Source organism: Phyllobates terribilis, unplaced genomic scaffold (genome assembly GCF_046119375.1).
Source record: "Phyllobates terribilis strain yellow unplaced genomic scaffold, ASM4611937v1 Scaffold_2__4_contigs__length_985480577, whole genome shotgun sequence".
In the NCBI taxonomy this organism is placed as follows: domain Eukaryota; kingdom Metazoa; phylum Chordata; class Amphibia; order Anura; family Dendrobatidae; genus Phyllobates; species Phyllobates terribilis.
Genome location: NW_027362762.1, coordinates 843,624,547 through 843,652,139, shown reverse-complemented (window position 1 = coordinate 843,652,139; position 27,593 = coordinate 843,624,547). Strand labels below are relative to the sequence as shown.

The 27,593-nt window shown below is 45.3% G+C and overlaps 1 protein-coding gene across 1 annotated transcript in view; it reads left to right on the top strand.

The window, feature by feature from the left end:
* Positions 1–23,542, top strand: part of AIPL1 (AIP like 1 HSP90 co-chaperone) — a 253,022-nt gene extending 229,480 nt beyond the window's left edge. Inside the window, exon 7 of the mRNA XM_073667818.1 lies at positions 22,913–23,542. Coding sequence (XP_073523919.1) covers positions 22,913–23,115 — 203 coding nt within the window. The 3' untranslated portion in view covers positions 23,116–23,542. The remainder of the gene's footprint in view (positions 1–22,912) is intronic.
* Positions 23,543–27,593: the final 4,051 nt, after the last annotated feature.

The following is a 27,593-nucleotide window of genomic DNA, read 5'->3' as shown; positions in this document are numbered from 1 at the left end:
CCTCCATCAGGTTGCAAACTGAATATATTTTTTTCTGCATCTACCACTGAAAAAATATTGGGCTTCTAGCTGTGTGTGGGACTTGTTCTATTAATCCATCTATACAGACCTCCATCAGGTTGCAAACTGAATATATTTTTTTCTGCATCTAGCTCTGAAAAAATATTGGGCTTCTAGCTGTGTGTGGGACTTGTTCTATTAATCCATCTATACAGACCTCCATCAGGTTGCACACTGAATATATTTTTTTCTGCATCTACCTCTGAAAAAATATTGGGCTTCTAGCTGTGTGTGGGACTTGTTCTATTAATCCATCTATACAGACCTCCATCAGGTTGCAAACTGAATATATTTTTTTCTGCATCTACCTCTGAAAAATATTGGGCTTCTAGCTGTGTGTGGGACTTGTTCTATTAATCCATCTATACAGACCTCCATCAGGTTGCAAACTGAATATATTTTTTTCTGCATCTACCTCTGAAAAAATATTGGGCTTCTAGCTGTGTGTGGGACTTGTTCTATTAATCCATCTATACAGACCTCCATCAGGTTGCAAACTGAATATATTTTTTTCTGCATCTACCTCTGAAAAAATATTGGGCTTCTAGCTGTGTGTGGGACTTGTTCTATTAATCCATCTATACAGACCTCCATCAGGTTGCAAACTGAATATATTTTTTTCTGCATCTACCTCTGAAAAAATATTGGGCTTCTAGCTGTGTGTGGGACTTGTTCTATTAATCCATCTATACAGACCTCCATCAGGTTGCAAACTGAATATATTTTTTTCTGCATCTACCTCTGAAAAAATATTGGGCTTCTAGCTGTGTGTGGGACTTGTTCTATTAATCCATCTATACAGACCTCCATCAGGTTGCAAACTGAATATATTTTTTTCTGCATCTACCTCTGAAAAAATATTGGGCTTCTAGCTGTGTGTGGGACTTGTTGTATTAGTCCATCTATACTATCCTCCATCAGGTTGCAAACTGAATATATTTTTTTCTGCATCTACCTCTGAAAAAATATTGGGCTTCTAGCTGTGTGTGGGACTTGTTGTATTAGTCCATCTATACTGACCTCCATCAGGTTGCAAACTGAATATATTTTTTTCTGCATCTAGCTCTGAAAAAATATTGGGCTTCTAGCTGTGTGTGGGACTTGTTCTATTAATCCATCTATACAGACCTCCATCAGGTTGCACACTGAATATATTTTTTTCTGCATCTACCTCTGAAAAAATATTGGGCTTCTAGCTGTGTGTGGGACTTATTCTATTAATCCATCTATACAGACCTCCATCAGGTTGCAAACTGAAAAAATATTTTTTTCTGCATCTACCTCTGAAAAATATTGGGCTTCTAGCTGTGTGTGGGACTTGTTCTATTAATCCATCTATACAGACCTCCATCAGGTTGCAAACTGAATATATTTTTTTCTGCATCTACCTCTGAAAAAATATTGGGCTTCTAGCTGTGTGTGGGACTTGTTCTATTAATCCATCTATACAGACCTCCATCAGGTTGCAAACTGAATATATTTTTTTCTGCATCTACCTCTGAAAAAATATTGGGCTTCTAGCTGTGTGTGGGACTTGTTCTATTAATCCATCTATACAGACCTCCATCAGGTTGCAAACTGAATATATTTTTTTCTGCATCTACCTCTGAAAAAATATTGGGCTTCTAGCTGTGTGTGGGACTTGTTCTATTAATCCATCTATACAGACCTCCATCAGGTTGCAAACTGAATATATTTTTTTCTGCATCTACCTCTGAAAAAATATTGGGCTTCTAGCTGTGTGTCGGACTTGTTCTATTAATCCATCTATACAGACCTCCATCAGGTTGCAAACTGAATATATTTTTTTCTGCATCTACCTCTGAAAAAATATTGGGCTTCTAGCTGTGTGTGGGACTTGTTCTATTAATCCATCTATACAGACCTCCATCAGGTTGCAAACTGAATATATTTTTTTCTGCATCTACCTCTGAAAAAATATTGGGCTTCTAGCTGTGTGTGGAACTTGTTCTATTAATCCATCTATACAGACCTCCATCAGGTTGCAAACTGAATATATTTTTTTCTGCATCTACCTCTGAAAAAATATTGGGCTTCTAGCTGTGTGTGGGACTTGTTCTATTAATCCATCTATACAGACCTCCATCAGGTTGCAAACTGAATATATTTTTTTCTGCATCTACCTCTGAAAAAATATTGGGCTTCTAGCTGTGTGTGGGACTTGTTGTATTAGTCCATCTATACTATCCTCCATCAGGTTGCAAACTGAATATATTTTTTTCTGCATCTACCTCTGAAAAAATATTGGGCTTCTAGCTGTGTGTGGGACTTGTTGTATTAGTCCATCTATACTGACCTCCATCAGGTTGCAAACTGAATATATTTTTTTCTGCATCTAGCTCTGAAAAAATATTGGGCTTCTAGCTGTGTGTGGGACTTGTTCTATTAATCCATCTATACAGACCTCCATCAGGTTGCACACTGAATATATTTTTTTCTGCATCTACCTCTGAAAAAATATTGGGCTTCTAGCTGTGTGTGGGACTTATTCTATTAATCCATCTATACAGACCTCCATCAGGTTGCAAACTGAAAAAATATTTTTTTCTGCATCTACCTCTGAAAAATATTGGGCTTCTAGCTGTGTGTGGGACTTGTTCTATTAATCCATCTATACAGACCTCCATCAGGTTGCAAACTGAATATATTTTTTTCTGCATCTACCTCTGAAAAAATATTGGGCTTCTAGCTGTGTGTGGGACTTGTTCTATTAATCCATCTATACAGACCTCCATCAGGTTGCAAACTGAATATATTTTTTTCTGCATCTACCTCTGAAAAAATATTGGGCTTCTAGCTGTGTGTGGGACTTGTTCTATTAATCCATCTATACAGACCTCCATCAGGTTGCAAACTGAATATATTTTTTTCTGCATCTACCTCTGAAAAAATATTGGGCTTCTAGCTGTGTGTCGGACTTGTTCTATTAATCCATCTATACAGACCTCCATCAGGTTGCAAACTGAATATATTTTTTTCTGCATCTACCTCTGAAAAAATATTGGGCTTCTAGCTGTGTGTGGGACTTGTTCTATTAATCCATCTATACAGACCTCCATCAGGTTGCAAACTGAATATATTTTTTTCTGCATCTACCTCTGAAAAAATATTGGGCTTCTAGCTGTGTGTGGAATTTGTTCTATTAATCCATCTATACAGACCTCCATCAGGTTGCAAACTGAATATATTTTTTTCTGCATCTACCTCTGAAAAAATATTGGGCTTCTAGCTGTGTGTGGGACTTGTTCTATTAATCCATCTATACAGACCTCCATCAGCTTGCAAACTGAATATATTTTTTTCTGCATCTACCTCTGAAAAAATATTGGGCTTCTAGCTGTGTGTGGGACTTGTTCTATTAATCCATCTATACAGACCTCCATCAGGTTGCAAACTGAATATATTTTTTTCTGCATCTACCTCTGAAAAAATATTGGGCTTCTAGCTGTGTGTGGGACTTGTTGTATTAGTCCATCTATACTGACCTCCATCAGGTTGCAAACTGAATATATTTTTTTCTGCATCTACCTCTGAAAAAATATTGGGCTTCTAGCTGTGTGTGGGACTTGTTCTATTAATCCATTTATACAGACCTCCATCAGGTTGCAAATTGAATTTAATTTTTTTCTGCATCTAACCCAGCCAATATTTTTGGCCTAATACCACAATTTGGCCACTCAGCTCTGCTCGGTTCCCAACCATTGTTTTTTTGTGCAAACAACTCCAGAGTTGTGAATTAGTTAACCACCAAAATGAGTGGAAAAAGGCCTGCTGCTGGTGGAAAGGGGAATAGGCGTGTTGGGAAGGGGAAAAAAGGTTGTGTCCGTGGGGTAGGTGTTAAAGCAACAGTAACATCTGCAGAAGAAAGACCATCTTCCAGCCAAACTAAAATGTCTACTTCTTTTAGCGGACAATGTGATAAGATCCCTTTCTTACGGCCACGTCAATCGCTACAAATTCCAGATGAGGCACAAAAACAGCAGGTGCTTCAACGGATATCAAGTGCTCCTTTAAGTGGGCTCTCCTCCACATCAACTTCAACATCACAAATACTCCAGTCCTCAAAGGTGTCACCCCAATCGCACTTGCTTCCTCACAGCTCCCAAATCTCCAGCTGCCCGTCTGAGTATGAGGTAGAACAGATGGTTGAGTCTGCAGAGCTGTTTACTCATACTATAGCCTGGGAATCAGAGGTCGACTCCAGCGCTTCTGTGAATCCAGACGAGGAAATGATCTGCACTGATGCCCAGAATCTTTATGAGTCGGATCCAGGACCAGACGCAGAAGGTTCTGACCATAATGTAGACCCTCATTCCCAAACTGTAACTCCTGTTGGTGGAGACAATGAGGAAGACGATGATAAGACTCAAATACCTGATTGGAGCGACAACTTTAGTTTTTTGTCAGGGCAGGAACAGGTTGGCTCTGAGGACGACGGGTGTGATAACGCACAGGGTGATGATGATGAGGTTGGAGATCCCACTTACTGTCAACCCACAGTCAGCCAAGAGATGAGGTCAGCAGAGGAGGTGGAGGAAGATGCTAGTGACGACGAGGTCAGGTTGCGCCTTCCTGGACAGAGACGTAGTACTGGAAGCACGTCAACAACTGCATCCTCAAACACAACTCTGCCTCTCACCACAAGTCGTGGTGGCTCTTCAGGTCGCATGGGTGCTAAGCCTTGCATAGCCTGGGCATTTTTTCAGATCGATAAAGATGACCCAACTCGTGTTATCTGTAACATTTGTCAGCAAAAGCTAAGTAGAGGCCAAAAAATACATAGTTTGAGTACTTCATGCATGAACCGGCACATGGATATGAAGCATAAGTTGCAGTGGGAAGTAGTGTTGAGCCACCCCCGTAGTGTTCGAGTTCGGTTCGGTTCGTCGAACACCCGTGTGTTCGCCGAACTGTTCGTCGAACTGTTCGTCGAACACCTTCGAACACCGTTAAAACCAATGGCAGGCAAACAAAAACACATAGAAACACATAGAAAACACCTTCAAAGGTGTCCAAAAGCTGACAAACTGCTCAGAAGACACAACTAACACATGGAAAAGTGACAAGTACATATAGTCATGCGAAAAGAAAAGAGGTGGAGGAGTAAAAGGAGGGGGAGACACAGATATAGGCATGTCATGCCCTTCTAAAATCCAAAAAGTGAGAAGCCGAGACGGCCAGTCCGCTCCTGCCCGTGCCACCTCCGTGTCGCCGGGTTTGTGCCAGAGCCGCGGTGAACCCTGACGGCCAGCCCCCCTCTCCCAATACTGGTGCCTGTCCGCTGGTGGGTCGAGAGAGCCCCCCTGTGGTGGAGGCAGCTCTAAGCTTTTTAATTTAAATTGTCCCTCTAATTTGAGTGAATACACTTTAAATCCATTTACAAGGATCTATTGGAGGGCAAGTCTCATGCCAGCAGCCGCGTAATTCCAGCTCCAGTAGCGTCCACTAAAGCTGCTGCAGTTAAAAAGCTTTTATAAGGATCGAGCTCGGCTGTCTACCGCAAGGCATCCTAGTGCCAGTCCCAGCCCCTATGCCTTGGGGTGCCTCCTGATGCTCTTCACTAAGTATCCCGTGGTCCCGAAGCATTTCCTTTGAAAAAATTAAGTGTCCAAACTACAGGTGGTGTAGCTTGCTTAACAGCCGGGATAATCCGCTGACTAGCAGACACTGCTACTAGGCACAAAGTATTTCCTGGGCTAGATGCAGTTAAAAATTTGTAAGTAGATACTCTCGTTGGATGCTGAGAAAGCATTCCATAGAGTCTCCTGGCACGCCATATATGATTCTCTTAAAAAGCTTGGGGTAGGGGTCTAGGGGACCCTTTTATAGCCAAAATCACGGCCCTGTATCACAATACGTCACCTAGGCTGAAGATAAATGGAACTGTAGCACCGAGGGCTCGGTTGCTACAGACGTATTGCACCTCACCCAGAGGTGTGATATCTCACTCTCAGATAAGGATGGAGTGTGGATCAGGACCCGACACCTGCATGCATTACACCACATTGCCGTGGGGCAGGGCGACCAATATGCCCCTGAGATGGGCACGACAGTCCCTGTCCCTGGCTGGAGTGGGGGGAGGGAACACTGAGGAAGGGGAACCCTGCAGTGCAGGAGCAGGGAGGAAGCAGTTCCTGGGTGCATTGAGAAGGGAGTATAAAAGGTGGGCACCATCTTAGTTCAGTGCAGAGAAGTCTGAGCAGAAGTGGCAGGGAGCAGGGGCTCTGCATGAGCTCTGCTCCGGAGGCGGGCCTAGTAACAGAGGCCCAGGCCTGCAAGAGGGAGAAGGAAGGAAGAGGAGCGGAGAAGGCTCCAGGAACGAGGAATGAAGGGATCCCAGGGGTGCGGACGGGCGAGTCGCCACCGCACGCCCGAATCCACCTGCGTGGAGGGGTCAGGTCAAAGGGGGAGACCGGTCCCCGAACTAGTGGAGGCAGGAAACGACCCTCAGCTAGAAACCGGAGGCTCTGACATTTTATGTGGCGCAGCCCCTTGCTCCACCCGCTAGGAAGGCACCACATAGGGTCAGGGAAACTGGCGCCAAGTTTACCAAGAGGAGGCCCGAGGCAGCCGGACAGAAGTGTTGGTAAGAAAGGCCAGACAAAGGACACACAAAGGGGGTCCTGTGAAGCGCTCCAAAGTTATCTGGGAGTTGTCTGAGCCCCTCACCTGGTGAGCACAGTACGACGTGGGCAGCCGTTACCTGCAGACGTGGTCTGGATAATAAGAACTGTGAGTAAAGGCCCTGAACTGCATCACTGACTCCGTGTCGTTACTGCTGCTGCCCTGCACCATCACCCCCATCCTCCGCATACACTGCCCTGAGGCTATACTCCTCCCGTGGGGAGTTATGCTACGCTCTGCTGCACCCACAACACCAGCCTTAGCGGTCTGCCCTGTAGCGGCGGTTCACTCTGACCGCAATTCACGGGTGGCGTAGTCGGACATTTAAACATCAAAACCACATAAATAGTTCCGCCACTGGTTTGACCGCCCTGAGCCACGGAACCGGATCGCCGCCACGAAGACTACAACCACCAGCATCCACCAAAAAGGGTCCGGCTCCGGGTGTCCCAAGGCCCAGGGGGTGCGTCAGAACATTTTCATCACCTTTCACAATCACCAATGGGACAAGGCAGGGATGTCCTCTGTCCCCTCTCTTATACATCCTAGTGACGGAGCACCTGCTCTCATCAATTCGCCATAACCCCAATATTAGGTGGATTGAGGTGGGAGGCACCGAGTACAAGTGCTCTCTATTTGCTGATGATGTCCTAGTATATATCACTCAATCACATATATCCATCCCTGCTGTTATGGCTGAAATAGATCACTTTGTTACATGGTAAAATTTTAAAATCAATGCAGCGAAGTCTGAGGCCCTCGATGTCTCCCTCCCTAAATCCATATAGGATTCCATCCAGTCCAACTTTCCCTTTGCCTGGCCCTCACAGGGTATCAAATACTTAGGAATTCCTATTCATAGAGACCTCTCCCATCTATGTTATCTTAATTTTGGGCCCTTTATTGAACAATTCCATACAGACCACGGTTGGCAAGTTGGAACTGTGAGATTCACTACGTGCACCACTGGTATTTTGTGGAAAAGCACATGTAAGATTCTGCAACAGTCTCTGCTGATACTCCTGCATGCGTGCATCCCTTTCTATGGCAGGAATAATTTCTGCAAATTTACTTTTGTACCGGGGATCTAACAGTGTGGCAACCCAGTAGTCAGGATTATTTCTAATTCTCACAATTCGAGGGTCATGTTGCAGGTAGTGCAGCAAGAAGGCACTCATGTGTGTTGCGCATCCAGGAGCACCAAGTCCCTGTTGTGTTGGTGGCGAGGTAACAATCATGCTTCCTTCCTCTGTCCTCTCCCCCCAACCTCGCACAACAGAAATGTGATCAAGGTCTCCCTCATCTGATGAGTCATCCATCAGTTCGTCCTCCACTTCTTCCTGGGCTCCTGCACCTTCCTCACTAGTTTGGCTGCTACCATGCGCCCTGGTAAAATCATCTCCCCCACCCTCACATGCCTGCCGCCCTGGTGCTGCCGACCGCCTGGACCTTGCAGATGTTAGCCCTTCCGCATACAACTCCTCCTCCTCTACTTCCTCCACCTCCTCTTGTGCCACCACCTGACTCCGAATTCTGTTTAACATGTGCTCCAGCATGTAAATCACCGGAATAGTCATGCTGATAATGGCATCGTCAGCACTAAACATCTTCGTCGCCATTTCAAAACTGTGCAGAAGGGTGCATAGGTCCCTGATCTGAGACCACTCCTCCAGCGTGATTTGCCCCACCTCTGAATCTCGTTGGCCCAGGCTATACGTCAGAACGTATTGCACCAGGGCTTGTCGGTGCTGCCACAGTCGCTGCAACATGTGCAGAGTTGAATTCCACCGGGTAGGCACATCGCATTTTAGCCGGTGAAGTGGCAGGCCCAACGACTTCTGTAGAGATGTAAGTCGCTGAGCTGCGGGATGCGAACGGCGGAAGTGAGCACACAGCGACCGTGCCCTCTGCAGAAGGCCATCTAGTCTGGGATAGTGGGCTAAAAATTGCTGGACAACCAGGTTCAACACGTGAGCCATACAAGGCACGTGTGTGACATTGCCCCGGCGAAGGGCCGCACCCAAGTTTGCAGCATTGTCGCACACGGCCTTCCCTGGTTTCAGGTCCAGTGGAGACAACCATTCATGAAATTGGTTCTCCAGAGCTGACCACAACTCCTCAGCTGTGTGACTCACATTTCCCAGACATTTCAATGTAATAACCGCCTGATGACGTTGAGCCCTACTGCCAGCATAGTAAGGAGGTGTGCAGGATCCCTTCTGCGCAGTTAGAAAGCTTGTGGCATGACCAGACAGGCTTTGGGTGCAGGTGGAAGACCGAGAGGAGGTTGAGGAGGCAGAAGCAGTGGAGGAAAAATGACATAAAGAGGATTGACGCACAACTCGTGGGGACGGCAAGACTTGGACAGCAGCCCCTTGTCCTGCTGTCACCATAGTTACCCAGTGCCCAGTCAGCGACATGTAACGCCCCTGTCCATGCCTACTCGTCCAAGTGTCTGTGGTGAAATGCACCCTGTCACACACAGAGTTTCTCAAAGAAGCGGTGATGTTGTGTGCGACATGCTGGTGGAGCGCAGGCACACCTTTCTTTGAGAAGTAGTGCCGACTGGGCATCTGGTACTGGGGCACTGCGACGGACATAAGGTCTCGAAAATCCTCTGTGTCCACCAGGCGGAAAGGCAGCATTTCTGTAGCCAAGAGCTTGCAGATGGTGAAATTCAACCTCTTAGCTTTCTCATGGCTAGGAGGAAATGGTCTTTTACTTGTCCACATCTGAGGGACCGAGGGCTGGCTATTGTGCTTAGACGGGGTTGATAAGGGTGTCCCCGGCAAACTGCCGGTCTGTGAGGAAGATGCAGGCGGACATGTTAGGTTGCCTTGATCCAAAGGTGGTGCTATCGATGTCGGACAGCGCTCAAGACCAGCTGGTGTTACCACCTCCAAAGAAAATGATGACCTGCCAATCACGCTGGCTGTTGCGGGTAAAGAGGTGGCAGGTCTGCGCCCCAAAACAGGTGTGACTGCTGTCCCCCCAGTCACAGAGGATGAAGAGGCCGCGGATGCACAAGATATGGCAGACGGTGGTTGGCCCGGCCGGCTAGACCGCATTGTAGCACACTGAGCTTCCCACTGCAATTTATGCTTCATGTCCATGTGCCGGTTCATGCATGAAGTACTCAAACTATGTATTTTTTGGCCTCTACTTAGCTTTTGCTGACAAATGTTACAGATAACACGAGTTGGGTCATCTTTATCGATCCGAAAAAATGCCCAGGCTATGCAAGGCTTAGCACCCATGCGACCTGAAGAGCCACCACGACTTGTGGTGAGAGGCAGAGTTGTGTTTGAGGATGCAGTTGTTGACGTGCTTCCAGTACTACGTCTCTGTCCAGGAAGGCGCAACCTGACCTCGTCGTCACTAGCATCTTCCTCCACCTCCTCTGCTGACCTCATCTCTTGGCTGACTGTGGGTTGACAGTAAGTGGGATCTCCGACCTCATCATCATCACCCTGTGCGTTATCACACCCGTCGTCCTCAGAGCCAACCTGTTCCTGCCCTGACAAAAAACTAAAGTTGTCGCTCCAATCAGGTATTTGAGTCTTATCATCGTCTTCCTCATTGTCTCCACCAACAGGAGTTACAGTTTGGGAATGAGGGTCTACATTATGGTCAGAACCTTCTGCGTCTGGTCCTGGATCCGACTCATAAAGATTCTGGGCATCAGTGCAGATCATTTCCTCGTCTGGACTCACAGAAGCGCTGGAGTCGACCTCTGATTCCCAGGCTATAGTATGAGTAAACAGCTCTGCAGACTCAACCATCTGTTCTACCTCATACTCAGACGGGCAGCTGGAGATTTGGGAGCTGTGAGGAAGCAAGTGCGATTTGGGTGACACCTTTGAGGACTGGAGTATTTGTGATGTTGAAGTTGATGTGGAGGAGAGCCCACTTAAAGGAGCACTTGATATCCGTTGAAGCACCTGCTGTTTTTGTGCCTCATCTGGAATTTGTAGCGATTGGCGTGGCCGTAAGAAAGGGATCTTATCACATTGTCCGCTAAAAGAAGTAGACATTTTAGTTTGGCTGGAAGATGGTCTTTCTTCTGCACCTACCCCACGGACACAACCTTTTTTCCCCTTCCCAACACGCCTATTCCCCTTTCCACCAGCAGCAGGCCTTTTTCCACTCATTTTGGTGGTTAACTAATTCACAACTCTGGAGTTGTTTGCACAAAAAAACAATGGATGGTAACCGAGCAGAGCTGAGTGGACAAACTGTGGTATTAGGCCAAAACTATTGGCTGGGTTAGATGCAGAAAAAAATTATTTTTAATTTGCAACCTGATGGAGGTCAGTATAGATGGACTAATAGACCAAGTCCCACACACCGCTAGAAGCCCAAATATTTTTTCAGAGCTAGATGCAGAAAATTTTTTTATTCAATTTGCAACCTGATGGAGGTCAGTATAGATGGACTAATAGACCAAGTCCCACACACTGCTAGAAGCCCAAATATTTTTTCAGAGCTAGATGCAGAAAAAAATTATTTTTAATTTGCAACCTGATGGAGGTCAGTATAGATGGACTAATAGACCAAGTCCCACACACTGCTAGAAGCCCAAATATTTTTTCAGAGCTAGATGCAGAAAAAAATTATTTTTAATTTGCAACCTGATGGAGGTCAGTATAGATGGACTAATAGAACAAGTCCCACACGCTGCTAGAAGCCCAAATATTTTTTCAGAGATAAATGAAGAAAAAAATTATTTTTAATTTGCAACCTGATGGAGGTCAGTATAGATGGACTAATAGACCAAGTCCCACACACTGCTAGAAGCCCAAATATTTTTTCAGAGCTAGATGCAGAAAAAAATTATTTTTAATTTGCAACCTGATGGAGGTCAGTATAGATGGACTAATAGACCAAGTCCCACACACCGCTAGAAGCCCAAATATTTTTTCAGAGCTAGATGCAGAAAAAAATTATATTCAATTTGCAACCTGCTGGAGGTCAGTATAGAAGGACTAATAGAACAAGTCCCACACACTGCTAGAAGCCCAAATATTTTTTCAGAGGTAAATGAAGAAAAAAATTATTTTTAATTTGCAACCTGATGGAGGTCAGTATAGATGGACTAATAGACCAAGTCCCACACACTGCTAGAAGCCCAAATATTTTTTCAGAGCTAGATGCAGAAAAAAATTATATTCAGTTTGCAACCTGATGGAGGTCAGTATAGATGGACTAATAGAATGATGCTATGCCCAAAAGATTTTACTTCACTAGGTGCAGTAAAAAAATTGGTATTCTATACACAGGTGGTATATCTTGCAACACAAATAGGCTACTCCACTGACTAACACACTCTGCAATAGGCCAAAAAGGATTAGCTTTGCTAGATTCAGCCAAATGCTGTGAAAAAAACTTGCACAGCACTGGCACAGACCTGCCTGGCAAAAACTGATAGGAACTGATGTAACCTAGTCCTGAAAAGGACTCCAATTACAATTAGTCTTTACTCCCACAATCTATCTATTTAAGAGCACAGACCTGCCTGATAAAAGTCGTAGGAAATGCTGTAACCTAGTCCTTAAAAGGACTGCAATCACAACTATTCCCTACTCCCAAGCTATCTGTATATTTGTGCGAAAATTGGCTTGAAATTAACAAGGTATAGCGCACACAGCAACAGCGGTGCCGTCTAACACGCAGCTGCAGCAGTGAGAAAATGGTGGCGACGGGGAAAATGGCTTGGTCTTATAGGGCAAGGACATGTGACATACACTGCCAATCACACATGCCCTTGCTTGTGTGAAAAAAAGCACTTCGCTCCGTGTGTGCGCTGCTGATAGGCTGACAGATTGCACCTCCCCACTGCAAATGCGGGAAAGAGAAAAAAAAATGGAGATCTTCATTGTTCCTGCAGAGATCCATCCCCTGCCCCTCCCCCCGCCCCGCTGTACACTCAAACTGCGTATTAACATTAATTTTCATCATTACTGAGAAAAAATCCAGTTATGATTTTGGTGCACGAACAGTTATCGAACATAACCTCGAACAGCCGAATTTTTCTCAAATTGTTCGTGTTCGCCGACCGGCTCGAACACCGCCCAAAACAGCTCGAATTTGAGATTGGCGAACAGTTCGAGTAGAACAACGCTCATCTCTAGTGGGAAGCTCAGTGTGCTACAATGCGGCCTAGCCGGCCGGGCCAACCACCGTATGCCATATCTTGTGCATCCGCGGCCTCTTCATCCTCTGTGACTGGGGGGACAGCAGTCACACCTGTTTTGGGGCGCAGACCTGCCACCTCTTTACCCGCAACAGCCAGCGTGATTGGCAGGTCATCATTTTCTTTGGAGGTGGTAACACCAGCTGGTGTTGAGCGCTGTCTGACATCGATAGCACCACCTTTGGATCAAGGCAACCTAACATGTCCGCCTGCATCTTCCTCACAGACCGGCAGTTTGCCGGGGACACCCTTATCAACCCCGTCTAAGCACAATAGCCAGCCCTCGGTCCCTCAGATGTGGACAAGTAAAAGACCATTTCCTCCTAGCCATGAGAAAGCTAAGAGGTTGAATTTCACCATCTGCAAGCTCTTGGCTACAGAAATGCTGACTTTCCGCCTGGTGGACACAAAGGATTTTCGAGACCTTATGTCCGTCGCAGTGCCCCAGTACCAGATGCCCAGTCGGCACTACTTCTCAAAGAAAGGTGTGCCTGCGCTCCACCAGCATGTCGCACACAACATCACCGCTTCTTTGAGAAACTCTGTGTGTGACAGGGTGCATTTCACCACAGACACTTGGACGAGTAGGCATGGACAGGGGCGTTACATGTCGCTGACTGGGCACTGGGTAACTATGGTGACAGCAGGACAAGGGGCTGCTGTCCAAGTCTTGCCGTCCCCACGAGTTGTGCGTCAATCCTCTTTATGTCAAAGTTCCTCCACTGCTTCTGCCTCCTCAACCTCCTCTCGGTCTTCCACCTGCACCCAAAGCCTGTCTGGTCATGCCACAAGCTTTCTAACTGCGCAGAAGGGATCCTGCACACCTCCTTACTATGCTGGCAGTAGGGCTCAACGTCATCAGGCGGTTTTTACATTGAAATGTCTGGGAAATGTGAGTCACACAGCTGAGGAGTTGTGGTCAGCTCTGGAGAACCAATTTCATGAATGGTTGTCTCCACTGGACCTGAAACCAGGGAAGGCCGTGTGCGACAATGCTGCAAACCTGGGTGCGGCCCTTCGCCGGGGCAATGTCACACACGTGCCTTGTATGGCTCACGTGTTGAACCTGGTTGTCCAGCAATTTTTAGCCCACTATCCCAGACTAGATGGCCTTCTGCAGAGGGCACGGTCGCTGTGTGCTCACTTCCGCCGTTCGCATCCCGCAGCTCAGCGACTTACTTCTCTACAGAAGTCGTTGGGCCTGCCACTTCACCGGCTAAAATGCGATGTGCCTACCCGGTGGAATTCAACTCTGCACATGTTGCAGCAACTTGGGCAGCACCGACAAGCCCTGGTGCAATACTTTCTGACCTATAGCCTGGGCCAACGAGATTCAGAGGTGGGGCAAATCACGCTGGAGGAGTGGTCTCAGATCAGGGACCTATGCACCCTTCTGCACAGTTTTGAAATGGCGACGAAGATGTTTAGTGCTGACGATGCCATTATCAGCATGACTATTCCGGTGATTTACATGCTGGAGCACATGTTAAACAGAATTCGGAGTCAGGTGGTGGCACAAGAGGAGGTGGAGGAAGTAGAGGAGGAGGAGTTGTATGCGGAAGGGCTAACATCTGCAAGTTCCAGACGGTCGGCAGCACCAAGGCGGCAGGCATGTGAGGGTGGGGGAGATGGTTTTACCAGGGCGCATGGTAGCAGCCAAACTAGTGAGGAAGGTGCAGGAGCCCAGGAAGAAGTGGAGGACGAACTGATGGAAGACTCATCAGATGAGGGAGACCTTGATCACATTTCTGTTGTGCGAGGTTGGGGGGAGAGGACAGAGGAAGGAAGCATGATTGTTACCTCGCCACCAGCACAACAGGGACTTGGTGCTCCTGGATGCGCAACACACATGAGTGCCTTCTTGCTGCACTACCTGCAACATGACCCTCGAATTGTGAGAATTAGAAATAATCCTGACTACTGGGTTGCCATACTGTTAGATCCCCGGTACAAAAGTAAATTTGCAGAAATTATTCCTGCCATAGAAAGGGATGCACGCATGCAGGAGTATCAGCAGAGACTGTTGCAGAATCTTACATGTGCTTTTCCACAAAATACCAGTGGTGCACGTAGTGAATCTCACAGTTCCAAATTGCCAACCGTGGGACCGTCAAGTGTTCAGCACTCAAACCGTAACAGAACCACAGTATCAGCTGGTAACATCAATTTTGCGGAATCATTTCACCACTTTTTTAGCCCATCCTTTGCAAGGCCACAGGAGACAAGAAGTCTGACACATAGTCAACGCCTAGAGACGATGGTACAGGAGTATCTCCAAGTAAACATTGAAGCCACGACTGTGTCACTGGACCCTTGCTCTTTTTGGGCTTCCAATCTGGATAAATGGCCGGAGCTAGCCACTTACGCCTTGGAGATCTCGTCATGCCCCGCAGCCAGCGTTCTGTCTGAACGTGTGTTCAGCGCTGCTGGTGGTGTGCTGACAGATAAGCGCACGCGGCTCTCCACTGATAATGTAGACAGACTCACGTTCATAAATATGAACAAATCATGGATCCGAAACGACTTTTCTACCCCTGTGTCATCCTGGGGAGAGTAAAAGCTTGATGATTGGTTAAAATCACCCTACCAACCGTTTTAAGCTTTCAAATTACTAATCATGTTTATCTGTATCTTGGCTGGAAAATAATTTGGGCTTTGTAGCAGTGTGCAGCACTGATTCTATTAGGCCATCTATAATAAGCTCCACCAGATTTAAATTACTAATCATGTTTATCTGTATCTTGACTGGAAAATAATTTGGGCTTTGTAGCAGTGTGCAGCACTGATCCTATTAGGCCATCTATACTAAAGCTTCACCAGATTTAAAATTAATAATAGTTTTTAGCTGCATCTAGCCCGGAAAATAATTTTGGGGCTCCGAGATGCGCAAGACACATAAGTGCCTTCTTGCTGCACTACCTGCAGCATGACCCTCATATTGTCAGAATTCGAAGTAATCGTGACTACTGCGTTGCCACACTCTTAGATCCCCCAAACTTTTCGATCAACCTTTTCATTTTAATAAAGACCAAAAAAATGGTCATTTTTGAAATTATAAGCATTAGCAGGTTGTTAGAAACTGAAATCAAACAGTTTTCAACTCAAAACTTTATTCTAGGTGATGTTACATTTTCACATAGGACCCCTTGTTCGAAAGGAGCTTCTGAACTCTCTCGTCCATTGAATTTGTCAGGTTTTGGATGGTTTCTGCTTCAATTGTTTTGCATGAGGACAGAATACCCTCCCAGAGCTGTTGCTTAGATGTGAACTGCCTCCCGCCATCATAGACACTCCTTTTAATGATGCTCCAAAGGTTCTGAATGGGGTACAGGTCAGGGGAGCATGGGGGTCACACCATAAGTTTGTCCCCTTTTATGCCCATATCAGCCAGAGATGCAGATGTTTTATGTGCAGCATGAGATGGTGCATTATCATGCAGAAAAATGATCTTGCTGTGAAATACACGGTTCTTCTTCTTGAACCATGGCAGGAAGTGCTGTTTGAGAAAATCCACATACATTATGGAGTTCATCTTTAGCGCCTTCAGGGATCCTAAAGGGGCCGACAATCTCTCTCCCCATGATTCCAGCCCATAACATTACTCCACCTCCTCCTTGTTGGCGCTGTAGCCGTGTTTTGCGTGGGGTGTCCATCAACCAGCCATCCTCCACTCCATCCATCTGGACCATCGAGCGCTGCACGGCACTCATCCGTGAACAAAACAGTTTTGAAATCAGTCTTCATGTAATGTTTGGCCCACTGGAGCCGTTTCTGCTTGTGTGAAGTGGATAGAGGAGGTCGACAGGATGGCGTATGCACAGCTGCAAACCTCTGAAGGACCCTGCATCTTGTTGTTCGGGGGACGTTGGAGGCACAAGCAGCTTCAAAAACTTGTCTGCTGCTATGACAAGGCTTTTTTGCCGCTGCTCTTTCAACCTGACGTAATTGCCTGTAGGAAAGAGTCCTCAATTTGCCCTTATCAGCATGCACACATGTGTACTGTGAATCAGCTACATACTTCTTGAATGCCAAGACACTTCATCCTGATCATCGCACAATGTTGATTGTAGTCATGCCTTGACCTAAACACTCCACAATTTGTTGCTTCTCAGCAGCCGACACATCCTTTTTCTTTCCCATTTTGGCAGAAAATGTAGGCTGCTTAATAATGTGAGACAGCCTTCTTAAGTAGTCTTGCCTTTCATTGGGCACACCTGCCAAACTAATTAGCACAGGTGTCTGCAATTGCTTACAGTGATATAAAGAGCCCTGACATACATCACCATCAATGAGTTTAACTGACAAACAAACAAATTCTTCCCTTATCACTCCTAAACACTTTTTGCATAATAATTTGGAACGCAGTGTACATGTGCTTTTCCACAAAACACCAGTGGTTCACGTAGTGAATCTTACAGTTCTAACTTGCCAACCGTGGTCTGTATGGAGTTGTTCAATAAAGGGCCCAAAATTAAGATAACATAGATGGGAGAGGTCTCTATGAATAGGAATTCCTAAGTATTTGATACCCTGTGAGGGCCAGGCAAAGGGAAAGTTGGACTGGATGGATTCCTATATGGATTTGGGGAGGGAGACATCGAGGGCCTCAGACTTCGCTGCATTGATTTTAAAATTTGACCATGTAACAAAGTGATCTATTTCAGCCATAACAGCATGGATGGATATATGTGATTGAGTGATATATACTAGGACATCATCAGCAAATAGAGAGCACTTGTACTCGGTGCCTCCCACCTCAATCCACCTAATATTGGGGTTATGGCGAATTGATGAGAGCAGATGCTCCGTCACTAGGATGTATAAGAGAGGGGACAGAGGACATCCCTGCCTTGTCCCATTGGTGATTGTGAAAGGTGATGAAAATGTTCTGATGCACCCCCTGGGCCTTGGGACACCCGGAGCCGGACCCTTTTTGGTGGATGCTGGTGGTTGTAGTCTTCGTGGCGGCGACCCGGTTCCGTGGCTCAGGGTGGTCAAACCAGTGGCGGAACTATTTATGTGGTTTTGATGTTTAAATGTCCGACTACGCCACCCGTGGATTGCGGTCAGAGTGAACCGCCGCTGCAGGGCAGACCGCTGAGGCTGGTGTTGTGGGTGCAGCAGAGCGTAGCATAACTCCCCACGGGAGGAGTATAGCCTCAGGGCAGTGTATGCGGAGGATGGGGGTGATGGTGCAGGGCAGCAGCAGTAACGACACGGAGTCAGTGATGCAGTCCAGGGCCTTTACTCACAGTTCTTATTATCCAGACCATGTCTGCAGGTAACGGCTGCCCACGTCGTACTGTGCTCACCAGGTGAGGGGCTCAGACAACTCCCAGATAACTTTGGAGCGCTTCACAGGACCCCCTTTGTGTGTCCTTTGTCTGGCCTTTCTTACCAACCCTTCTGTCCGGCTGCCTCGGGCCTCCTCTTGGTAAACTTGGCGCCAGTTTCCCTGACCCTATGTGGTGCCTTCCTAGCGGGTGTAGCGAGGGGCTGCGCCACATAAAATGTCACAGCCTCCGGTTTCTAGCTGAGGGTCGTTTCCTGCCTCCACTAGTTTCGGGGACCGGTCTCCCCCTTTGGCCTGACCCCTCCACGCAGGTGGATTCGGGCGTGCGGTGGCGACTCGCCCGTCCGCACCCCTGGGATCCCTTCATTCCTCGTTCCTGGAGCCTTCTCCGCTCCTCTTCCTTCCTTCTCCCTCTTCCAGGCCTGGGCCTCTGTTACTAGGCCCGCCTCCGGAGCAGAGCTCATGCAGAGCCCCTGCTCCCTGCCACTTCTGCTCAGACTTCTCTGCACTGAACTAAGATGGTGCCCACCTTTTATACTCCCTTCTCAATGCACCCAGGAACTGCTTCCTCCCTGCTCCTGCACTACAGGGTTCCCCTTCCTCAGTGTTCCCTCCCCCCACTCCAGCCAGGGACAGGGACTGTCGTGCCCATCTCAGAGGCATATTGGTCGCCCTGCCCCACGGCAATGTGGTGTAATGCATGCAGGTGTCGGGTCCTGATCCACACTCCATCCTTACCTGAGAGTGAGATATCACACCTCTGGGTGAGGTGCAATACCTCTGTAGCAACCGAGCCCTCAGGGTGCTACAGTTCCATTTATCTTCAGCCTAGGTGACGTATTGTGATACAGGGCCGTGATTTTGGCTATAAAAGGGTCCCCTAGACCCCTACCCCAAGCTTTTTAAGAGAATCATATATGGCGTGCCAGGAGACTCTATGGAATGCTTTCTCAGCATCCAACGAGAGTATCTAATTACAAATTTTTAACTGCATCTAGCCCAGGAAATACTTTGTGCCTAGTAGCAGTGTCTGCTAGTCAGCGGATTATCCCGGCTGTTAAGCAAGCTACACCACCTGTAGTTTAGACACTTAATTTTTTCAAAGGAAATGCTACGGGACCATGGGATACTCAGTGAAGAGCATCAGGAGGCACCCCAAGGCATAGGGGCTGGGACTGGCAGTAGGATGCCTTGCGGTGGACAGCCGAGCTCGATCCTTATAAAAGCTTTTTAACTGCAGCAGCTTTAGTGGACGCTACTGGAGCTGGAATTACGCGGCTGCTGGCATGAGACTTGCCCTCCAATAGATCCTTGTAAATGGATTTAAAGTGTATTCATTCAAATTAGAGAGACAATTTAAATTAAAAAGCTTAGAGCTGCCTCCACCACAGGGGGGCTCGCTCGACCCACCAGCGGACAGGCACCAGTATTGGGAGAGGGGGGCTGGCCATCAGGGTTCACCGTGGCTCTGGCACAAACCCGGTGACACGGAGGTGGCACGGGCAGGAGCGGACTGGCCGTGTCGGCTTCTCACTTTTTGGATTTTAGAAGGGCATGACATGCCTATATCTGTGTCTCCCCCTCCTTTTACTCCTCCACCTCTTTTATTTTCGCATGACTATATGTACTTGTCACTTTTCCATGTGTTAGTTATGTCTTCTGAGCAGTTTGTCAGCTTTTGGACACCTTTGAAGGTGTTTTCTATGTGTTTCTATGTGTTTTTGTTTGCCTGCCATTGGTTTTAACGGTGTTCGAAGGTGTTCGACGAACAGTTCGACGAACAGTTCGGCGAACACACGGGTGTTCGACGAACCGAACCGAACTCGAACACTACGGGGGTGGCTCAACACTAGTTATGAGCAATCAGGGAATTGAGGCAAACTTCATGGCTATGTTCACATGTCCAGTAATCATCTGTTAGAATGGATCCAACAGCAATCCGTGGAGAAAAAAATTGTGCAGACACAACTTTTTTGTCCGGTTAAAAAAAAAACTGATTTCAATTGGATTTGTTTTTTAACATTGAAGTCTATGGATTACGGATCCGTTAAACAGCCAACTGTTTTCTTTCATTTGAAACTGATTCAGTAAGCAAAAAACGGATCCTTTTCAAATTAAAGAAAACCAGATGGCTAATTAACGGATTCGTTTTCCATAGACTTCAATGTTAAAAATATGAATCTATTTGAAATTAGTTATTTTTAAGCCTTACAAAAAAGTTGTATCTGCACAAATTTTTGGCAACGGATTGCTGCTGGATCCGTTCTAACGGACACTAACTGGACATGTGAACATAGCCTAAGAAACTCTAGCTGGTAAATAAGTTAATTCAGACAATGGTTACGACCCTAACTGACACTCGCTGTACATTGTGGCCGGCTGTCAGTCACGGCCGGGAGCGCGGGTACAGCCCATGCTCTGTATTCTCAGTGCGGTTACTGAACCCGCACCGGCGTCGCTCCTTTGACTGAAACTGGAACGCTGCCAGGTGGAATAAAGTTCATTTTCTCCCTGCAGTGCTCGGTTAAGAGCAGGCATCGGGTAGGTTAGTAACACAAATAATCTGCAGATTATCCCCATATCTGCAGGTTAATAGCATTTTTTCTGGTGACAGGTTCCCTTTCATGCTTAGATAATGCTGTTACATGTTACATGTATAGATTAAATAAAAGAAATCCCTTTGCAAAATAGCAGTTTAAATGCTCTGGGTATGTTCAAAAATTGTTAATGTATGTAGCATTCGTCCAACTGCAAAAAATAAGTGAAACAGAGCCTGCATTGATCCAGTTTGAATAAACACCTAAAATCCTGAAATTCTCTGGTCAGAGGACCTGGATACAACTCCATGATAAATTTTGCAAGTTTGCGGTTTGGGCTTATGAGCAGATATTTCATGTTATAAAATCTGATTCATATGCTTTGTGGGCAATTCTGCAGCTTAAATTGACCGGCACAAAAAATCTGTAATTACAACATGCCAATCTATAGCAGAGTTATACAATGTATAATGCAAAGTGATTCCGCACCTCTGTGGGTGAATGTTGCTTCCCAGTAGCACATATACTTATGTTCTGAATTACTAGCCTTTTTCCAGTGTTCTTTTTTTCACGTTTATGTTGTCAATATTAAGCCCTGTCAGAAACAGCCAAGTGATGTTCAGCAGCCAAATAATATTTTCTGCAAGGAGAGAAATAACTAAATGAGCAATTTATTATATTAACCCACATTAATTGTACATCTAGTTATCTGTTATTTAGAGTTAAAGGAGTTGTTCGGCCTCTGGGTACAATGTCACGGGTGTATCAGGTTTGACAGACAGTTGTTCTGAATCTGGCTGTAGAAGGTCACTATACTTGGCTTTGCAGACGCCTTCTTGATCCTTTCATCTCTGTAGTGTAGTGGTATCCTTCTCTTGCTAGGACCCAGCAGTGATTTCCACGTTCTGCTGCTAATTGACACACCCTTGCTTGTTATATAAAAACCCTCAGTGTCTCCAGAAAGTCGCCGGTGATAGAACTATTTTTCCCTACTCAAGCCTAGAGTGCTAGCAGTCGGCTAGATTCTTCTTGGAGTTTCTTGGTGGATTATAGTCTATCCCCTTGTCTGTTTTCCTTGTTTGTCTTTACTTGCAGTAGGGGCTGACTAGTGCTCATCTCCTCCCCTCCCTAGCTAGGGTCTAGCTCTAGGGACAGTTAACCCTAGAACGCATGACCATAAAAATCTACACTTTCACATACCTGGGGCCTTTTAGGCCTGTGTGCAAATAATAAATAAATGACCAACTGGAAATGACAAACAACTATATACCTGAGGAATACCTAGAGTTTCAAAATTCTAACTAAAGAAATCTTGCAGAAAATAGAAAACAATTAACAGGATGGGCCTGCGAGGCCCCAGGTATGCGTTCTAGGGTTAAGGATTAGGAATCCTGCTAGGCGATAGGTGCGGAACCTATTTATGGACGGTAGGGGAGTCAGTGTGTTGTAAGATCTGCCTAGGGGTCTCTACTCTCCCTAGTTGTTGGGCTTCCCCCCTTTTCTCATCATCATACACTTGGTCCTTCCCTCACCTAGTGCGCTGAGAGGATACTCTCGTGTCGGTGCCAGGAACCGTGGGCACATTACTGTAAGTATGCAGTTTTCTTACTTCCGGACACATTCCAACAAGACGTGTCTAGCCTAGCTCAATACACTTGCATTGAGAGAGGGTGTGCATGTCTAGTAGGCACGTGACCGCATGTATGCAAATTGCATACTTGCGGTCACGCTCCCGGCCTCGGAGAATCCTCACAGCACACAGTAAGCGTGATGTGAGGACTTATAAGCCTGCAGGCGCATAGAGTGATTGGAGACTTGAACCCTAAGGCCAGACAACATCTATAGCGTGTCCAATCAGTGCCCTTCATTATGAAATTGGTCATATAACCTGATTTTACCCTGGACATAGCATCATTGCACTATAATGAAGACAGATGATTTGCAGGAGATGCAGGAAGATGCTGTGATTTCAGTGATCCATCCCTAATAATGTAATTGTATTTGTTTTAGGCATGGTTGAGCAGCAGTTTGTTTCTTGTTTGATTTTTAATCGGATAAAAAATGCCATTCGATATTGCTCTTTTCTTTCTTTTGCTCGTAATCTCATTCTTGTTAATATTATTCGAGAAGCCAAGACCTGATAAGTAATACGAGTACTGATCTGAGTTGCTTGATTCATCCTAGGTTTGGTGAAGGCTTATTTCCTTCGAGCGAAAGCGAACGCTGAAGTGTGGAATGAAGCAGAAGCAAAGAAGGATTTTGAGAAAGTCATAGAACTAGATCCAGCAATGAGCAGTCAAGTAAAGAAAGAAATACGGATGCTGGAGACAAGGATGCAAGAGAAGGAAGAGGAAGAAAAACTCAAGTATAAAAACCTATTTTCATAGATCAGAAAATCACAACTATTCTATAAATTATATTGGCATCCATAACTGCTACGCTTATGCTAACCTCATTTACAATTACCACAAGCATTAGGAAACAATTATGTCATATTCACATTTACTAATACTTTCATTTTCTGGTGCATCAAATGGTCACTGATATTTCAATATATGTACAATAATAAAGTGAATGAAAAGATCTTACAACACTAGAGGAACATTACAGAAAAATATTTGGGAAAAATGAGTAAAATGTTATTCCCATTTCAGGCATTTATAGTATACTAGATGGTGGCCCGATTCTAATGTATCGGGTATTCTAGAATATGTATGCGGCTGACCGGGCGCAATCAGCAGAGCGCTGTTTAAATTTGGCGCCAAAATTGCTGATTGGTTGCGGCCGGCGACCGCGACCAATCAGCGAACCGTGTTAGTGAAGACCGGAGAGCGTGTTTAAATTTGGCGCCAAAATTGCTGATTGGTCGCGGCCAGCGACCGCGACCAATCTGCAAAGCAGTGTTTAAATTTGGCAGCAATATCGCTGATTGGTAGCGTTTGGTGGCCGCGACCAATCAGTGACCGTGTTCGTGAGGACCGGAGAGCGTGTTTAAATCTTTTTCTGAAATCCCACGTCGCTGATTGGCCACGGCCGGACCAATCAGCGACGCGGGATTTCCTGGACAGAAGGACAGACAAACAGATGGGATAAGACGATTATATACAGTGCTGGCCAAAAGTATTGGCACCCCTGCAATTCTGTCAGATAATACTCCGTTTCTTCCTGAAAATGATTGCAATCACAAATTCTTTGGTATTATTCTCTTCATTTAATTTGCTTGCAAGGAAAAAACACAAAAGAGAATCAAGCAAAAATCAAATCATTGATCATTTCACACAAAACTCCAAAAAAGAGCCGGACAAAAGTATTGGCACCCTCAGCCTAATACTTGGTTGCACAACCTTTAGCCAAAATAACTGCGAACAACCGCTTCCGGTAACCATCAATGAGTTTCTTACAATGCTCTGCTGGAATTGTAGACCATTCTTCTTTGGCAAACTGCTCCAGGTCCCTGATATTTGAAGGGTGCCTTCTCCAAACTGCCATTTTGGGATCTCTCCACAGGTGTTCTATGGGATTCAGGTCTGGACTCATTGCTGGCCACCTTAGAAGTCTCCAGTGCTTTCTCTCAAACCATTTTATAGTGCTTTTGGAAGTGTGTTTTGGGTCATTGTCCTGCTGGAAGACCCATGACCTCTGAGGGAGACCCAGCTTTCTCACACTGGGCCCTACATTATGCTGCAAAATTTGTTGGTAGTCTTCAGACTTCATAATGCCACGCACACGGTCAAGCAGTCCAGTGCCAGAGGCAGCAAAGCAGCCCCAAAACATCAGGGAACCTCCGCCATGTTTGACTGTAGGGACCGTGTTCTTTTCTTTGAATGCCTCTTTTTTTTCCTGTACACTCTATGTTGATGCTTTTTCCCAAAAAGCTCTACTTTTGTCTCATCTGACCAGAGAACATTCTTCCAAAACGTTTTAGGCTTTCTCAGGTAAGTTTTGGCAAACTCCGGCCTGGCTTTTTTATGTCTCGGGGTAAGAAGTGGGGTCTTCCTGGGTATCCTACCATACAGTCCCTTTTCATTCAGACGCCGACGGATAGTACGGGTTGACACTGTTGTACCCTCGGACTGCAGGGCAGCATGAACTTGTTTGGATGTTAGTCGAGGTTCTTTATCCACCATCCGCACAATCTTGCGTTGAAATCTCTCGTCAATTTTTCTTTTCCGTCCACATCTAGGGAGGTTAGCCACAGTGCCATGGGCTTTAAACTTCTTGATGACACAGCGCACGGAAGACACAGGAACATTCAGGTCTTTGGAGATGGACTTGTAGCCTTGAGATTGCTCATGCTTCCTCACAGTTTGGTTTCTCAAGTCCTCAGACAGTTCTTTGGTCTTCTTTCTTTTCTCCATGCTCAATGTGGTACATACAAGGACACAGGACAGAGGTTGAGTCAACTTTAATCCATGTTAACTGGCTGCAAGTGTGATTTAGTTATTGCCAACACCTGTTAGGTGCCACAGGTAAGTTACAGGTGCTGTTAATTACACGAATTAGAGAAGCATCACATGATTTTTCAAACAGTGTCAATACGTTTGTCCACCCCCTTTTTTAGGTTTGGTGTGGAATTATATCCAATTTGGCTTCAGGACAATTCTTTTTGTGTTTTTTCATTGAAGACAAATTAAATGAAGAGAATAATACCAAAGAATTTGTGATTGCAATCATTTTCAGGAAGAAACTGAGTATTATCTGACAGAATTGCAGGGGTGCCAATACTTTTGGCCAGCACTGTATATTAGATGTTAGAGTCTCATGTAGAGATGCAAGTCCCACCTCTGGGGACTACACCTTGAGAACAGTGGTCCCCATTTCCCTGTCTTGTGGTCGCTGGGAATTAAAGGGAATCTGTCAGAATGATCAACCCTCCTAAGTCATCTATGAAGGGTCATGGGGAGCTGAATAAAATGATATCTTGATCCAATGTCTTATTCCAGGGATGTCCACATTTTTCTTAATATGTAAATGAACTGTTCAGGACTATGGGCTGAACACTGATCTCCAACAGAACCTGCCTCCAGAGCTTATTTTAATGAAAGGGGGTGTTACCAGTGTGAGACATGTAATGACTGAAAGGCTGTTCTCCTGATTTACATGTCTCACACTGGTAATGACCCCATTCATTTAAAATTATCTCTGGAGGCAGATTCTGTAGGAGATCTTAACAGCTCATTTACATATGAAGAAAAATTCTCTGGAATAAGATATTGGTTCACAGATATCAAGGTGTCATTTTATTCAGCTTCCTATGGCCTACATGCCCAGATAGACGGCTTCGGAGGGTTGATCCTACTGAGAGATGCCCTTTAAGAGCTGCCCATGTCTACTGATAAGCCATAAATGTCTATTAATATTAGTTCACTGGTGGGAAGCCTGACAGTCTCTTCCCAGTGTAGCATACATTACCGGGATGCATATGTGGTGGATAAAATGGTGCAGGTGTTCCTTAAATATAGCCTTTGGTAAAACAGTGATAGGTCTGCCCCACTATCTTCCATGTAAGATTATTAAGACGCATATACATAATCTACTGTTCATACGATCAGCTCAGGTCGTTGCGTCTTGCTCTGTATTACATCCTTTTCCATCTTTCACAGTAATTATGGTTTTCGAGTGCCCTGAAGGATGCATAATGGAAGGGAGGAAGCAGGTCAATAGAAAGACTTTTTCTAGAGAATTTCTATTCAACATCAGTAGTTATAATATGTGTTATCTGATACTTTCTGAGTACTAAAATGACAAACATAATTTTAAGATGAATGATTTCAATTTTAGCACCAATGCATTGGTGCAAGAAGATGAAAACTGTAAAGGGTTAAGCTCAATTCATGTATTGTCCAGAAGAACAACTACTTGTACTGTACATTGTATGAAGAATCCACTGTATAATGCAAAATGATAATCCACAAATAAAAACACTTGTACAGAGAATCCAGCCTCATCTATGGCTGATGTCAATGTGGTTTGTAAGTGACTTCTAGGTTATTTAGCTCAGGTGACGTATTGCAATAAAATATTATTTAGAGGTATTTAACCTAAGTGTATTTGGCTTTTACACACTGAATACATAATGTCCTTACTTAAGTGTTTGTGCCTCTAATTCTCTCTTTCAAGGTCCAGAGTCTCATCTTTTCCAGCATCCATTATGCGGGCGCAGCTAAGTTTCCTAGTTTATTTCACACGCACTATGAATACTGTGATATATCATGTTCATTTGAGCTATAGTGGCTATATCAGCGCATGTGAATGCCATAGTAGGGGGTTGCCAACATGATCCAAATACTAATATATGCCTCACATCCATTAACTGCCAACATTTGATGCATTGATATTTACTGTCAATATAGAATATAGATGGTCCTACTATGGAGTCCGTCTTGGCGAAAGACTCACTTTAAATGAAGTGATGGGTATGCAAACTGCCAGGCTTATGTATTTGCCTCTATGTAGTCAAAATTATATTTTCTTTATCTTCAATATAACATATTAATGTGATTTACTGCATTTAGATTAATGCTCTTCTTGTTCACATAGTTCTTCATATTCTGTATTTGGCTGTCAGATTTTCAGAAAAATGTCAGAAAACTTGGATTCTCCACAGTCCAGCATCATTACACAATACTAGTAATTTTTACCGTAAAGGAGTTGTCCGGCCCTGGTGAAATTTTTGATAAGCATGGCAGCTTGCCATAACAGTGTGGAATATACACAATATTAGGATTTGGCTCCACTTGCTACTTGCAATTTGGAAACTTGAGGTCATGTGCCAAGTAGATTCTCACCTCAATGTTCTATTGAGAAAACCTGATGAGAATCATGACCCTCCCTCTGGGGCCGTGGGGTACTCGGTAGCCGGGCC